Below are 17,396 nucleotides of genomic sequence, written 5' to 3' on the forward strand. Positions count from 1 at the left end.
TCCAGTTCCGCTCTTACAGAGACTTCTTTGCAAGATCAAAGAAGGAGGAATACCAGTTCTCTTGGTGGCCCCGAAAGGTCCTGGTACAACAAGATCATAAGGATGGCAGTGGGGAAACCTTAGATCAGGGATATGCAATTAGCGGACCTCCAGCTGTTGCAGAACTACAAGTCCCATGAGGCATAGCAAGACTCTGACAGCCACAAGCATGACACCCAAATGCAGAGGCATGATGGGAATTGTAGTTTTGCAACATCTGGAGGTCCGCTAATTGCATATCCCTGCCTTAGATTGTCCCACTTCGCTAATACCTGCTATCACAAGGTCCAGTGTTCTATCTTTCCTTACAAAAGCAAAATTTGATGGTCTGGCTGTTGAAACCTACATACTGAAGAAACGTGGGCTCTCGGGTCCAGTTCTTTCTACTCTCGTTAATGCTAGGAAGCCGGCCTCCAGGCTAATTTATTATAGAATCTGGAAGGCATATGTTTCCTGGTGTGAATCTAAAGGGTTGAACCCTCAAAAATATGTCATCAGTAGGATTCTGGCCTTCTGTCAATTGGGGATAGACATGAAATTAGTTATCGTTATCACAGTGTCTCAAGACATTTTAAGCAATACCATAATAAGAATCCCAAATGTTTAAAATTTTGGGGTCTGGAGAAGGTAAATAGACACTGGAGGGGAGGTAATTACACACGCCACATCAGCCAGAGAGAATCCTTTTGGATATTTGAGGCAAAGGTTCTCACCCCTGAAGGGTTAAATGTGGACTTCGATTTGAATTGTTTCATATCAAATAAATAGCAACTTTGTTTTTAAATATTAATATTAATTTTAACTGGGGATTTTATATTGATAATTTTATATGTAATAATAAAATGGTTTACATGTTTTTTATTTGAAAAGTTTTTAGATTATTATGCAGTATCATGTAAAGATTTATCATGTTACTATAGAAAAATATAGATTTTATAGCAATGTTTGTACATGGACAGCTTTGAGCGATTTGATTAATTTTATTATTATTTTAAAATTAACATTCGGATGCAATTTTCTAAATTGTCCACAAGATGGCGATATTCTAGTTCTATACCATGTGTGTGTGAACAATAAAGTTGCACACATTTGAACAGTATGCTGGATGTTCTGACGTTGTTTGCATCATTTCCTGAACAATCAGCTGTTCAGGATTCGACGTCAGGCCCCACACGCCATTCCGATGCTTGTCCCTATGACAATGAGCAGCTATTTAAAGACAGGAAAGCGACGCAACAGGCCCCGCCCCGCTGAGGAAGTTGATATAACGTAACGCGTCCGGTGGTTTAGGAGCCTGAAACATCACGTCGCTCATCTGCTGTTCATTCCTAAAGATTGTTACTTCATGCCGTTTTTTGTCTGGCCAAATGTGAGTAGCCTGACTTTTGCTTCTTTTAAAGAATAAATCCACACATTGCAACAGTGAGCACTTAGTCTGTGATTATCTCTTTACATGCACCTGTCCTTTGCGGTTTGGTTGTCTTATGAGGATCTAATACATCAGCCTGGTTCCTGTTCATGACCTGCCTATTTGATTTGCTTTATTGACCATCTGTTAACTCAGTGGTCCATATATGAAGGTGAGAGTAGCCATCTACAACGGTGGAGGGATCACTTCAAAATTTTGGTGGATTGTCACGTGGTGGAGATTTATTTTCGTTTAATTCACTCATCTTCTGACACTTATGGACTTTTGGACTGTTTGTTTGAATTGTATTTAATTTTTAATTTATTTTTTTATTTTTTTTCCATTTTTTCTGCATATTCATATTCACACTTATGGTATTGGTGTTTGAGTATACCAGTATCATTTATATATTTGAGTTTTGCGCTGCACTTTTTATATTTTATTTTAGACATGAAATTAGCCCTCGGTACTATTAAGGGTCAAATTTCGACTCTATTGATCTTTTTTCAGAGACCATTAGCATCTCATTCCCTAGTCAGGGCATTCAACCAGGGGGTATTGCGGGTAAATCCGCCAGTCAAACCTCCCTTGTGCCCCTGGGATTTGAATCTTGTTTTGTCGGGCCTGCAGAAGCAGCCCTTTGATTCTCTTGAGTCGGAAGTTGGCTTTTTTCGTTGCTATCTCCTCTGCTAGGAGAGTGTTTGTCTGAACTAGCAGCTCTTTCCTGTAAAGAGCCTTATTTAGTTTGTCACAAAGACAAAATTGTATTACGGCCAAACCCTAATTTTCTTCCAAAGGTAGTCTCGCTGTTCCATTTAAATCAAGGTATTGTTTTGCCTTCCTTTTTTCCTGAACCACAGTCAGCGGGGGAAAAATTATTGCACTCTCTCTAGATGTAGTGAGAGCAATGAAGGTTTATCTGCAAGCAACTACTCAGATACGTGAAACAGATGTTTTGTTGATTCTGCCAGATGGTCCCAGAAAGGGCCAGGCAGCATCGAAATTTACCATTTCTAAATGGATTCGACAAGTGATTGTTCAGACTTATGGTTTAAGGAATAAAATTCCTCCTTTTCCTGTCAAGGTGCACTCGACCAAGGCGATAAGTGCCTTCTGGGCAGTGCATCATCCGGCTTGGTGGCTTAGATCTGTAAGGCTGCTGCTTGGTCTTCAGTCCGTACATTTACCAAATTCTACCAAATAGATGTAAGAGGACATGAGGATGCCACCTTCGGGCGTAGTGTGCTGCAGGTAGCGGTATAGGGCCTCTCGTCCGATGGCGGTCTGCTTGATCTGTGTTTCCCTCCCCTCATATTGAGCATTGCTCTGGGATGTCCCACTATGTAATGACTTAGACTCTGTGTCCCGTAGTGTACGATAAAGAAAATAGGATTTTTAATAATGGCTTACCTGTAAAATCCTTTTCTTGGAGTACATCACAGGACACAGAGGTCCCGCCGCTCTTTCTGGGTTATGTAGTGCTTTGCTCCTTATGGGTTATATAGAGGGGAGCCTGTCTTCATTGGTTGTGCCAGTGTCCAATCACCTTTGGTGAACTCCACAACCCACTATGTAATGACTTGGTGTCCCGTGGTGTACTCCAAGAAAAGGATTTTACAGGTAAGCTGTTATTAGAAATCCTATTATTTACAAATGGTCCAGTGTATTTTAGACTACTGGTGCCACTTGTCTGCATTGGCCAGTTTTTGTTCTAGGAAAAGGCACACATTTATAGTTTAATAAATCTTGCAGAGAGTAATGGAATGTTTTTAATCAATAGCAGTTAATTAATCGTAGCTGTTAATTATTTTAAGTTTCTAATTGTACTTTATGATTGATGGCTGGACAGAAATGACAGCTAAATAAATCGCCAGAGGAAAATCTAAACATTATAGCATATGATTTACATGCAAATTACAATGTTATTATTTATTTTCCTAGTTTGAAAATGATATATCTGCATTTACATATGAGCGGACATTAATGATGGAGCAAAGATCTCAAATGCTAAAACAAATGCAGCTGTCTAAGAACGAAAGAGAAAGAGAGGTAAAGTGTTATATTTATTTATTTATTTTAAATAATTATTTTATTTTTCAAATACAGAATGTCAAGTTTTTAGAGAGGATTGGGAGAAGGCAGGGGTACAGTCATGTGAAATGGGTAAGGAGAAAGGTACTGAAAGGATGAGGTAGAAACAAGAAATACCTTTTTATTTATGTAAGGACATACCCAAAATTGCACAGATATACAATCGGTTGATGAGGGTTACAAAAGATGTTGAATACGATTTTATAAATAAATTCCCCTGGAAATCGTTAAAGTGTATGTTACCCTAAAAAAAAAAAAAAATTCTATGTTTGTGTTCGCATACAGTATGTGTATTTTATAAATTATAGGGGTTAATTTACCAAAGCTGAAGAGTGCAAAATCAAGTTGAATGCATAGAAACTAAACTGCTTCTAACCTCAGTTTGTTCAGTTAGGCTTTAGCTATAAAACCTGAAAGCTGGTTGGTTTCTGTGCAGAAGTGAACCTGATTTTGCACTCTCCAGTTTTAGTAAATAAACCCCAAAGTCTCTGTCAGTTTCATGTACTTCTCCATCTAAAGTACCTGGTTGATCCTGCCAGTCACCTTTCTTCCTTGTTTCAAGCTGACCCCACACAAAGCACAGAAGTACATTTGTGCTTGCATGGTCAGTTTCTTTTAACCTTTTGGTTGGCTATGCTGAGGTACGGAACACTGTGCAGACACATAGCATGCTTGTATTTGGTAGTTTGTTCAGCCATAGCTGAAGGGCATAGGGCTCAGAGGAATCATAGATTGCATAGGGCTTGGAGAGGAGGGAAGAATAGGGGCAATAGACAAGGGAAAGATAGAGCGGGGAAGGTGAACTGCAAAAAGGAGGGGTCAGATTCTGCACTTGAGTGGCATTAAGTAGAAGGAGCTTATGTATAATCGGGGAGAATGTAAAAGCAATCCAATGAAACCTGTTTTCTTGGAACTTTTCTTCCCTATATTAAAAAGAGGCTGTAAGGTTCTTTATAGTCCTTGCATATCCACGGACCCACATTCAGAGAAGATGGTGACTATCACTTTTGGGAAACTGTAATAATCAAATGTATAATGAGAAAGTGTTTGTATCCATTTGTCAGAATTGGGGTCAAGTTGAGGCGCAGAACTTCTGGGTTATTGCGTAGATCAGTAACAATAAATTCAAATATGATGGAAAATACTTCATCCCAGAATCACTTGAGAACAGAGTATTCGCAAAAAATGTAAAGGAGTGAACCAGGATGTTAGAGGCAGTGCTAACAAAGGACAGAGCTTTGTGGATGATTTTTTTAGAGTAGGGCAGGTTCTATACCATTGGGAAAGGAGATTAAAGCTTACTCACTATAGAAGCTTTATGTGCATAGAGTAAAATTGTAAATAAATATGTTTGCTCCTGGAAGAAGGCAATGCCCAAGTTCCTTTCCCAGTTTAAAGGGTACGGTGAAAGGAACCCATGCAGTGGAGTTACAAGCATTTGAGGTAAAAAAAAAAAAAAAATGTCCTAGCAAGTTTGTCCACAGACAGAGTTGTTTGCAGTTTGAAAGTTGATAATTGATCAGTCCTAAAAAGGGTAGTCAAAAAAGTGCTGAATAAAAGTGCTTTGCAAAGAGGAGAAGAAAGGCAACTTTGGGTTGAAATCTAGGGTTGACTCTAAGGCCTGAAGTCCAGTTTCATCGGTCCAAACCGACCGTGTGTACGGCCCATCGGTCTGTTGTCCTTCGAACAAAAATTATAGAACTTGCTTTAAGATCGAACCGATGGACTGCTGCCAGATAGGTCGAAACCGATGGTTAGTACACAAAAGCATTGGTTCAAAACCCGCGCATACTCAGAATCAAGTTGACGCATGCTTGGAAGCATTGAACTTCGTTTTTTTCAGCACGCCGTGTGTTTTACGTCACCGCGTTCTGACCCGATCGGATTTTGAACTGATGGTGTGTACGCACATCAGACCATCAAGCCACTTCATACAAAAAAGAAATAAGCATGCAACTCCAAACATTTAAATGTGCAATCACAAGGGAGTGAAATAATGTTATATCAAAACCATAAAGTGATAAAAAAATGATGATGTGTTGATACAACACCTATACCAGGTGAACAAAAAAGATATAAATAAACCCAAAATGAATAAAAAAGGGGTAATTGAGTGATCAAAGTCCTCAAAAAAATATATCAAAGAAATATAAAAAAAAAATATATCAAAGAAATATCAAAGAAAATCCTGACCACCAGATACTTCCAAGCAATAGTTCATTAATCGCTGCAGACTTTAACCCAAAATCTTGAAGAAACTTGAATCTTTATATTCAGCTGAAGAAATATAAATACTGACTCTTACCCAATCGTTGGACCCCGGTTTTAAGGAGGTCAGATGAGCTTGTGCATTAGCCTGCCGGCCCCAGGTGTATAATCAACTATCTTGGGGAGGAGTGCTTCTATCTTGCAAGAAGGAAGAGAAAAGGCTTCAGCTGTCTTTCCAGGCCGTATGACACAAGAAGAATGGTAGTCAGATTTCAGTTTTCAGCTTGGAAGATGCGGGATAATAAATTCTGAACACGTAGACTCAGTGGAAATGGAGGGAGAAAAAATAGATCCTCATATTGTAGAGGAACCAAAGAATTTATTAAAAAAAACTTTAAAAACTTCACAACAGGCACTAATCCACTTTTAAAATTCTCACAGCAAGTCACTTCATCATAAAAAAACAGCATCAAAAAGGAACGAACCAAAGAGCTGGAGTATATGAGTATGATGGCGCCATCACACTCATATACTCCAGCTCTTTGGTTCGTTCCTTGGCTGTATATTTTATTTACAATATTTTTTTTTTGATGCTGTTTTTTTCTTTTCTATCCTGAGTTTTTTATGATGAAGTGACTTGCTGTGAGAATTTTAAAAGTGGATTAGTGCCTGCTGTGAAGTTTTTAAAGTTTTTTAAATAAATTCTTTGGATATACTTCACTATGAGGATCTATTTTTTCTCCCTCTATTTCCACTGAGTACGTGTTCAGAATTTATTATCCCACATCTTCCAAGCTGAAAACTGAAATCTGACTACCATTCTTCTTGTGTCATACGGCCTGGAAAGACAGCTGAAGCCTTTTCTCTTCCTTCTTGCAAGATGGAAGCACTCCTCCCCAAGATAGTTGATTATACACCTGGGGCCGGCAGGCTAATGCACAAGCTCATCTGACCTCCTTAAAACCGGGGTCCAACGATTGGGTAAGAGTCAGTATTTATATTTCTTCAGCCGAATATAAAGATTCAAGTTTCTTCAAGATTTTGGGTTAAAGTCTGCAGCGATTAATGAACTATTGCTTGGAAGTATCTGGTGGTCGGGATTTTCTTTGATATATTTTTTTGAGGACTTTGATCACTCAATTACCCCTTCTTTTTTTTATTCATTTTGGGTTTATTTATATCTTTTTTGTTCACCTGGTACAGGGTGTATCAACACATCATCATTTTTTTATCACTTTATGGTTTTGATATAACATTATTTCACTCCCTTGTGATTGCACATTTAAATGTTTGGAGTTGCGCGCTTATTTCTTTTTTGTATGTATGTCTTTGAAGTTTAAGTATTTGAGCTTTGAATAGGCAGCAGTACTCCCCTATTTAAATTCATCTTTCACTCATTTTTTTTATTCCTTCCTCTATTTAGAGGTCATATATAAATTTTTCCTCACTTGTAAGTGGGTTTAGCGCTGAGTTTTCCCCCTTTTTTTATTTACTTTTTTTTATTCATCAAGCCACTTCACCGGTGAATCGATGAAAACGGTCCGTCGGACCATTCTCATCGGATGGACCGACCGTGTGTACGCGGCCTCACTGCGTTTAAGGTAGATTGACACTGTCTAATCAATTGGGGAATTCCTGGTTATAGAGAATTTTAAGGATTGGCCCATAAAGCAGGTAGGACAAAAGTAGGTCATCTGCAACTATCTGCTTATTCAGCCAACTTGTAGGCAGAGGGGGTTCTGGGGAGATATGACATAAACGGTGTGTGCAGTTGAAAAGGCACCACATCCCAATTAGTTACTACGTAAGCTCTAGGAAATATGCTTTAAGGTGCCACACAGTCTACAACATAATTAAACTCACACAAATTTTTATTGCAAGAATATTGAAAACAAACATATTCACGTAATGTAATGTAATGTAAGGGGAGTGTTTAATTTTTCACAGGTGTGTGTTTGTTCACAGGTGTTCACAGGTGAGTATATAGTGTCTGTACAAACTCCCATAGGAGCTGGCTCCCAGCTGATGGTGGCTCACTTGTGGATTTTCTGAACAGAAGTGGTTGAGTTAAAAACCAGGAGTTTTAAACAGGAGTTAAGACAGGAGTCTTCATTAGTTTATCAATAACTGACCCAGAACAAGCTTGCAGCTAGTAAAGTTAGACCTCTTGATATATAGATTCAGCAGTGCAGCAGACGCTCTCACCTTAGTCTGCTCACCCCAGGGACAGTGAGAGCAGGACGCTCTCAAACGAGTTGGCTCTCCCCAGGGATAGTGCAGCCAGGCAGGGTCCTCCCAGCTCTCAGCTGCTGCAGACACAGCACAAACAACCAGGACTCCCATAGTTTAACACAGGTGTTCATTGCCCGTTGAGTGGTCAGGAAGGAATTTTTTTTCCCCGGTCGCTGCAGATTGGCACAGCACCCCTGGGTTTTTTCGCCTTCCTCTGGACCAATCGGGGAGAGAAGACTCAACAAGTGACAGCTCACTTGGACAGTCTTCCGCCCATCACCATAAAAGACCCCCCCAATCAACATTACTTCCCTGCGTTTTTTTCTGCGACCATGGGTTACCTAAAATACTCTGCAGAAACCATCCGGGAACTAAAACCATTTGCCTCTATACTCCCAGTTGTCACCAAAAAAGCTCTAAGGAATCAGCGACTGTTGAGAATCAATCGACGATCAACAGCCAAAAACTATGCGCAGGTGCCCGAGCGCATAATATGCGCTTTGGTCAACACAAGATCGGCAGTAAAACACCGACAAGAAATCTATGATTTCATCCTTCAACACGATCTAGACTGCCTCTTCATCATAGAAAGCTGTCTCACAGCCGACTGCAACACCATTCTAACAGAATTGGTGCCAGCAAATTATCGCATTCAAATGCAAAACAGAGTGGGGCAAAGAGGGGGGGGCCTGGTGGTGATCCACAAGACTCACCTCTCAATCACCAAACCAGTCCTTCAAAACTCGCTTCCATTCATGGAAACCCTCACTCTGCAGCTGCAAACAAATCCCCAAGATACGGTCCGTATGCTACTTTGCTATTGACCACCAGGCCCAAAAACGCACCTTCTCACGTCGTTGACGGAGTTCATCTCCACATATACCCTAAACATCAAACACCTTTTGGTGCTTGGGGATTTCAACCTCTGGGCCAACTCTTCGCTGGACCCCGTCGCCAATGCCTGCATCGACCATCTGGAAGGATTAGGTCTGCAGCAACTAATACAAGGCCCCACTCATGCCTCAGGCCATACGCTCGATCTCATTTTCAAACAAGATTTGGAAATTGACGTCATGGAAAATGAGATGCAACCATGGACCGATCACCATGCCATTAAATTCACAATCACCAAAAACGCCAGCCCAAAAAAACGACAAAACCGGTGACAACTCACTGGACTAGATCTCAGAAGAAGCTCCACTCGGAAATCTTCAAAACAACACTAGGGAACAAAATAAAAACAACCCAACAAAAACAAACAGCCATAGAAACACTTGACACCATCAACAAGGCGCTACTACAGTCAGCTGACTTAGTAGCACCAAAACGCAAAACTTGCATCCAGAAAAACAACTCCAGCTGGTTTAATGACCAGCTGACGTTGCTAAAGCAAGAGCGTAGAAGAGCAGAAGCTGCGTGGAAAAGGTGCTCTTCAGATAAAAACCTCACCATTTACAAGATAATAACAAAGAAATATCACAAAGAAATCTTCACGGCCAAAAAAAATCATTTCTCCAACATCATCGCAAATGCCCTTAACCGCCCCCGAGAACTCTTCAAGCTGGTCACTCAGACTATGAATCCTGCTTGTTTAGAGGCCCCCAATTCTGATTCACAAGAATTTTTGCAACGAATTATCGGATTATTTCATTAATAAAATTGAAAAAATCTGTGAAAGTATTCAGCAAAATGGAACCGTCACCAACTCCCCCCCCAAATCACAAACCTAATACCCACATAAATCCACCGCAATCACCAAAATTCACTCTAAAACCCATTTCCATCGATGCCACTAAAAATATCATCGGGACTCTGCGTAACAGCACAGCACCCAATGATATCATCCCCACTAAACTGCTGAAAGAAAGTGCCGATATACTGGCACCAGCTATCACGCAGCTCATAAACCAATCATTCAAGGAGGGCATGGTGCCCACCTTGCTGAAACAAGGTACAATAAAACCAATTCTAAAAAAAACTACCCTCGACCCCAAAGACCCAAACAACTGGAGGCCCATAACAGGTCTAAATGTTTTCTCCAAGGTAATGGAGAAAGTAATTGTACAACAGCTGCAACTGCATTTAGACACCCATAAATTACTCGACCCTTTTCAATCAGGCTTCCGTCCGTGTCACGGAACAGAAACGGCGCTGCTCAAAATATGGGATGACGCTCTAGAGGCCGCAGACGAAGGAGAATCTTGTCTCCTGATACTGCTGGACCTAAGCGCGGCTTTTGACACTGTAGACCACGGACTACTACTGGCTCGGCTAGCTGAAGTAGCCGGAGTCGCTGAAGGTGTTTTACCCTGATTCTCCTCCTTCTTGGAAAACCAATCACAAATAGTGAAACTGGGGTCTTTCACTTCTGAAAAACGTACGGTATCATGCGGAGTCCCTCAGGGATCTCCCTTGTCGTCCCTGTATTGTTTAATATCTATCTTCGCCCTCTCTTTGAAATCATCAGTAACCAGAAGTTACTTTACCACTCCTATGCAGACGACACACAACTGTATTTCCGCAGCTGCAACAAAAAGGATCATTCTCTTGGACTAGAGAAATGCCTTACTCTAATAGATAACTGGATGACAAACAGTTATCTTAAACTCAATGGTTCGAAAACAGAACTTCTCTTGTTTCACGCCAACTGGAAAAATCACCCCGCGTCAACATGGACTCCCCCCAGCAATTATGGGTAAAACTATCACCCCTAGCACCAAAGTCAAAAGTCTCGGAGTCATTTTCGATACCTACATGACAATGGATGCACAAATAGGGTCAGTAGTCAGCGGATCCCACCATTTGCTGCGCCTACTATGCAGACTCACGCCCTTTATCCCGAAAGAGGACATTGCAGTCGTGGTGGGAACAATCATCATGTCCAGACTCGAGCGGCAAATGCCCTCCATCTAGGACTCCCCAAATACCAAATCACTCGTCTGCAAGTCATTCAAAATACGGACGCTCGACTAGTGACCGGAAAAAAAACATGGGAATCAATCTCACCTTCACTGAGATCCCTTCATTGGTTGCCAGTAAAAGACAGAATCACTTTCAAGGCACTCTGCCTAATACATAAATGTATTCAAGGCAACGCCCCCCAATATCTATGCGAAAAAATAAAAGCCCATAACCCCAATCGCATTCTGCGATCCACCAATCAAAACCTACTCCAGATACCCAAAGCAAGATACAAGTCCAAAGGAGATCGCAGATTTGCAGTCCAGGGACCTCGTCTGTAGAATGCACTACCAACCACCATCCGACTGGAGTCTGACCACTTGACCTTCAGGAGAAAGATTAAAACCCATCTCTTCTGAGGTCAAGGGGTTCCTTACCCATGAAATGGATACAGCGCCCAGAGGCGATTCAGTTCGCATGTGTTGCGCTTTACAAGTTTCTCACTCACTCACTCAGCATTAAAAACAATATCCTGCACAGGATATCAGAAAAAGTACATATAGGGCTCCCTCCAATTATGAGAGGCCTTCTTGATGTTCCAGAGTAAGAAGTTCCTATTACATATACCCAATTATTGGTAAAACATGAAGGATCGATTTCAAAAGATAAGTTTGATGAACTGGGATGGTCAAGGGAGCTGAAGCCTCAACATGTTTCCTTGCTTCCTCGGGAGAATATAGGGAGACCAATAATTCTGCAATTAAACAATATAACAGATATTGGCAAAACAAACCACAAAAAGGTCAAACCATATATGCAAATGATACACTTTATTGTCAAAAGTATTCGGAAGCCTGCCTTAACACGCACATGAACTTTAAAGTGGAGGTTCACCCTAAAACAATTTTTATAACATTACATCCAGCATACTTCCGACATGTACAGTATGCTGGTATTTATAAAAAAAAATTCGCTGTACATACCGTTTTATAGTTCTTTTTCACCTGGCTTCCGGGTTCTCACTCCGGCGGGGAGTAGGCGTTCTTATGAAGAGGCGTAGATGATTGATGTGCGGATAAGACGCGTCACGCGTTCCGAAAATAGCCGAACTGGGACTCGGCTCTATACGGCGCCTGCGCAGTCAGCTCTACACGGCTCCTAGTGTGTGCATAGGCGCCGTATAGAGCCGACTCCCAGTTTGGCTATTTTCGTAACGCGCCTTATCCGCACATCAATCATCTACGCCTCTTCATAGGAACGCCTACTCCCCGCGGGAGTGAGAAGCCGGGTGAAAAAGAACTATAAGACGGTATGTACAGCGGAAAAAATAGCATACTGTAGATGTCGGAAGAATGCTGGATGTAATGGTATATAGATGTTTTTTAGGGTGAACCTCCGCTTTAATGGCATCCCAGTCTTAGTTCGTAGGGTTCAATATGGAGTTGGCCCACCCTTTGCAGCTATAACTGCTTCAACTCTTCTAGGAAGGCTGTTCACAAGGTTTAGTAGTGTGTCTATGACCGTTCTTCCAAAAGTGCATTTGTGAGGTCAGGCTACGAGAAGGCCTGGCTCACAGTCTCCGCTCAAATTCATCTCAAAGGTGTCCTATCGGGTGGAGGTCTGGACTCTGTGCAAGCCGTTCAGGTTCCTACACCCCAAACTCAATTATTCATGTCTTTATGGACCCTGCTTTGTCCACTGGTCCAAATTATTTGGTGGAGGGGGGGGATTATGGTGTGGGGTTGTTTTTCAGGGGTTGGGCTTGGCCCCTTAGTTCCAGTGAAGGGAACTCTGAAGGCGTCTGCATACAAAACATGAATACACAAAGCAAAGACAAATTTTGAGTATAGCCCAGTGTTTCTCAATTCCAGTCCTCAGGCCCCCCCAACAGGTCAGGTTTTCAGGATTTCCCTCAGATGAAAAGGCTGTGGTGATTACTAAGGCAGTGAAACTGATCGAATCACCTGTGCAAAATAATGGAAATCCTGAAAACCTGACCTGTTGGGGGGGCCTGAGGACTGGAATTGAGAAACACTGGTATAGCCTCAAGTGAAATTAATTGATAATAAAAAATAAAAACGTACCATCATCCAAATAACATATAAAGGAATTGGCCAGGTAATGGTATGGTGGCGGCTGCTAGTACCGCCTCAACCAATAACAATCACCTAGAAAGAGGAGGAGTATTTTGGTGGACTTTCTCGGTACTGATATCAAACAAATGATTGAGTAAAAAATTACCGTATTTTCCGGCGTATAAGATGACCTTTTGGGCTTAAAAACATGCCTCAAAACCTGGGGGTCGTCTTATACGCCGGTACCTGTCTCGGGGATCCATTATTCAAAAGCCGCGCCTCCTCCTTGTGCTGTTCCGTGATAGGCAGATCACTTGGTTTCCCAGCAGAGCCTCTGTTCGGTGTTCCGCCTATCACGGATGTCTTCTCATCCTCATCTTAGGACGAGAGGACCTCCGTAATAGGCGGAACACAGGCACCTATCACGGAACAGCACGAGGAGGAGGCGCGGCTTTTGAATAATGGACGCCCCCAGTACAGAAATAAGGTATGGCACAGTGAGGCACGTTGGCGGCACAGTGAGGCACGTTTACGGCACAGTGAGGCATGTAATGGGCACAGTGAGATTTGGAAAAAAAGCTGAATAAAGCCTGTTCCTGTCAGTGTTTTTTCCTTTCGGTGGTTGTTCCGGCTACCCCTCAGCTTCCAGACAGACTAGTAGGAAGGGGGTTGTCTTATACGGCGAGTATATCCCAAAACCAAAATTTTTGCTGGAAAATTAGGGGGTCGTCTTATATGCCCAGTCGCCTTATACGCCGGAAAATACAGTATTTATTACACATAAAACTATACATGGTTAAAAACGCATGAGCCAAACCCCACAATGAATCAAGCAGTTGTTGCTAACGGGTGAACCCGTAAGATGTCTGTTGTGGTGGGGAATGGCCGAGAAAACCTCAAAAATACGTTTTCTCGGCCATTCTCAACCACAACAGACATCTTACGGGTTCACCCGTTGGCAACAACTGCTGTAATCATTGTGGGGTTTGGCTCATGTGTTTTTAACCATGTATAGTTTTATGTGTAATAAATAATTTTTTACTCAATCATTTGTAGAGGTCGACCGATATATCGGCCGGCCGATATTTGCCCGTTTTTAAGTAACCGGCATCGGCCGATTATTGTGGAAGCCAGGCCGATTTGCGGCTTCCACACTCTCAATCTTTCACCTGTGCGGCAGCCAGCCACTATAAAAGTGAAGGGAAGGAGAAAAAAAGTTTCACTGGCACTGTACTGCCCCGCCCCTCTCCCCCGGCGAGCTGTAGCAGAGGATACAATACATCATTAGCATGTGACAAGCCCGAGCCTCTGCCGCCTCCCTCCAGCAGGAGATCGCAGCCAGCACTAGCTAAGCTCCTCTTCCTTCCCTGCTGAAGTGGAGCCTGCTGGCTGCTTCTATTTTTTTATGTGATAGATGCTGATGAGCTGACCAGCCAATCTGCATGCACCTAGCCCTATCAGGTGCATGCAGATAGATGCCAGAAAGCAGCATGGATGGAAGGTAAGTCACACAAATTCAGTGTGTGTTACTGTGCCCCCCTGCAGACTTTATTTAAACTCCTTTTTAAAGGGAAACCTGGCTGAGGCTCACAAGCTGGCATTAAGAAAATGGATGAGGATGACTCTGGGTGGATATGAGAGTTACATAGTGGAGATCCTCTTCACAATGTAACTCTCATCCCCACACAGAGTTATCCTCATCCATCTTCACAATGCAACGCAATCGTCTTCATCCCCACCCAGCACCATCCATCCCTCTCCAACGCATCCCCTGCACCATCCATCATCCCTCTCCACAACGCATCCCCACCCACGCCCAGCACCATCCCTCTCCACAATGCTTCCCCACCAACCCCTCTCCACAACGCATCCCCACCCACGCCCAGCACCATCCATCCCTCTCCATAATGCATCCCCACCCATCCCTCTCCACAACGCATCCCCAACAACCCCTTTCCACAACGCATCCCCACCCACGCCCAGCACCATCCATTCCTCTCCACAACGCATCCCCACCCATGCCCAGCACCATCTATTCCTCCAGTCTCCACAACACATCCTCACCCAGGCCATGCTGCCAGCACCATCCATCCCTCTCCGCAATGCATCCCCACCCACGCCCAGTACAGAGAGGTGGCTGTGTAGGAGGCGGGGTACAGAAAGGTGGCTGTGTAGGAGGGGGGGCACGGAGAGGTGGCTGTGGAGGAGGGGGGCACAGAGAGGTGGCTGTGGAGGAGGGGGGTACAGAGAGGTGGCTGTGGAGGAGGGGGGTACAGAGAGGTGGCTGTGGAGGAGGGGGGATACAGAGAGGTGGCTGTGGAGGAGGGGGGATACAGAGAGGTGGCTGTGGAGGAGGGGGGATACAGAGAGGTGGCTGTGGAGGAGTGGGGGTACAGAGAGGTGGCTGTGGAGGAGGGGGTACAGAGAGGTGGCTCCGCAACCACCTCTCTGTACCCCCCTCCTCCACAGCGACCTCTCTCTGTACCCCCCTCCTCCACAGCCACCTCTCTCTGTACCCCCCTCCTCCACAGCCACCTCTCTCTGTACCCCCCTCCTCCACAGCCACCTCTCTCTCCTTTAAAATGACTAAGATTGTATTTTTTTTTTCTTTTTAAATAATTATGAGGTGGCACTGATGGACACTGATAGGCTGCACTCCAGATCTCCACCCTAAACAATAACCTCCTCCCCACCCTAGATTTTCTGAGATTGGTGGAGGGGGGGGAATAAAAAAAAATTTGGCCTCAAAAATTGACCATCGGCCGCCCCAATTTCTAAATATCGGCATCGGCCAGAGAAAAACCCATATCAGTCGACCTCTAATCATTTGTTTGTTATCGGTACCTAGAAAGTCCACCAAAATACTACTCCTCTTTCTAGGTGATTGTTATTGGTTGAGGCGGTACTAGCAGCAATATGGGACCCTACGGACTAAGACTGGGATGCCATTAATGTTCATATGCGTGTAAAGGCAGGTGTCTCAATACTTTTGACAATATAGTGAAGGTGATGTTTGCTACCTGTGCATTAGTAGGGCCCACTAGAGCAAATAGGCACCCGATTCAGGACGCCCCCAGGGGCAAACACAACATAACACTAGAAGAGAAGCATAGATGGTAAATTAAGTGTAAATGCTTGAAGGAGGAATTCCTCCCCCCACTGGTACATTTTATTTTAACAGTGTCACTCGTCCCTGTTAGAACACACTAATCAGTGGCTGTGGCTAGTTGACTGTAGCTGTTGATCGACTTAGTCCTGCGGGAGAGCCCACACACACTGATCAAAATTCAGTCAATCCCTGTTGGACTGGCCGAATTTAGATCATTGTATGATCATTTTATAATCAGTGAAGATAATGAAAAAGTCTGCAAGTGTATAGCCCAGTGCGCCTATCGCTCTCAAACTAAAAAGACAAAATTTGAGATAAGTGGTTAAAATGTCTGGTAAATGCTTATCCCACAGGGTGGGCTTTACACCATATCATGAAATTGGTTGAAGACTTGGGGGAGTAAGAGCCGGTTCACACTGGGGCGGAACGACTTTGGGGGCGACTCGGCAAGTCGTCCTGAAGACGACTTCAGAGGCGACTTGCAAAATCACTTCTGTATAGAAGTCAATGCAAGTCGCCCCCAAAGTCGTACAAGAACCTTTTTCTAAGTCAGAGTGACTTGCGTCGCTCCTATTAGAACGGTTCTATTGAATAGAATGGGACGCGACTTGTCAGGCAGCTGAGTCGCCTGACGAGTCGCCCCAGTGTGAACCGGCTCTTAGTGGAAACTGTTTAAAGTGTAACTCCACTTTTGTTGAGAGAAAAAACTATCCCCTCTCTCTGGGTGATCTACAGCAGTGTTTATCAACCTTATACGGTGACGTACCCCTGCAGGTCTAAAAAAAAAATCCTAAGTGCCCCTGTCTCGAGAAAGTAAGTTCTATTGTTTGGGTGTGTATGTAATGTCAGTATGTGTTTGTGATGATTTCTGTGTGTGTTTTGTGATGGTTTTTGTTTGTGTGCAATATCATTGTTTGTGTGTATGCTGCAATAACAAATAAAAAAAATATATATATATATAAACATTTATATGAAATACTTACTGTAATTTTCCTTTCCTGATGGACTCCATGGCAGCCCCTCTCATACCTCATAGGACCCTACTCCCATAAAGCTTTGCTTCTAGCCATAGACTGTGTTCCGTAATATAGCCTACTCCAGCAAGGGGAGGAAACTCCTGCTGCCATGGAGTCCATTAGGAAAGGAAAATTACGGTAAGTATTTCATATACATTTTCCTTTTCCTGACAGACTCCATGGCAGCCTACGTGCGGGAAATGACTAGCCATACACACCCGGGTGGGCAATTGATGGTTAAAGAAAAGGTTTAATTGACATTGTCAACAGATAAAACATGTAAACCGAAATTAACCGATGATAAAGAAGCCGGTTCT

General features: G+C 43.1%; 1 protein-coding gene across 2 annotated transcripts in view; it reads left to right on the plus strand.

The window, feature by feature from the left end:
- SLC12A7 (solute carrier family 12 member 7) overlaps positions 1 to 17,396 on the plus strand; it is a 574,243-nt gene that overhangs the window by 502,094 nt on the left and 54,753 nt on the right. For both annotated transcript variants that reach the window (XM_040353352.1, XM_040353353.1), the window contains exon 21: positions 3,389 to 3,496. In XM_040353352.1, coding sequence (XP_040209286.1) covers positions 3,389 to 3,496 — 108 coding nt within the window. The remainder of the gene's footprint in view (positions 1 to 3,388; positions 3,497 to 17,396) is intronic.

The sequence above is a fragment of the Rana temporaria genome, chromosome 5, assembly GCF_905171775.1.
Source record: "Rana temporaria chromosome 5, aRanTem1.1, whole genome shotgun sequence".
Classification (NCBI taxonomy): Eukaryota; Metazoa; Chordata; class Amphibia; order Anura; family Ranidae; genus Rana; species Rana temporaria.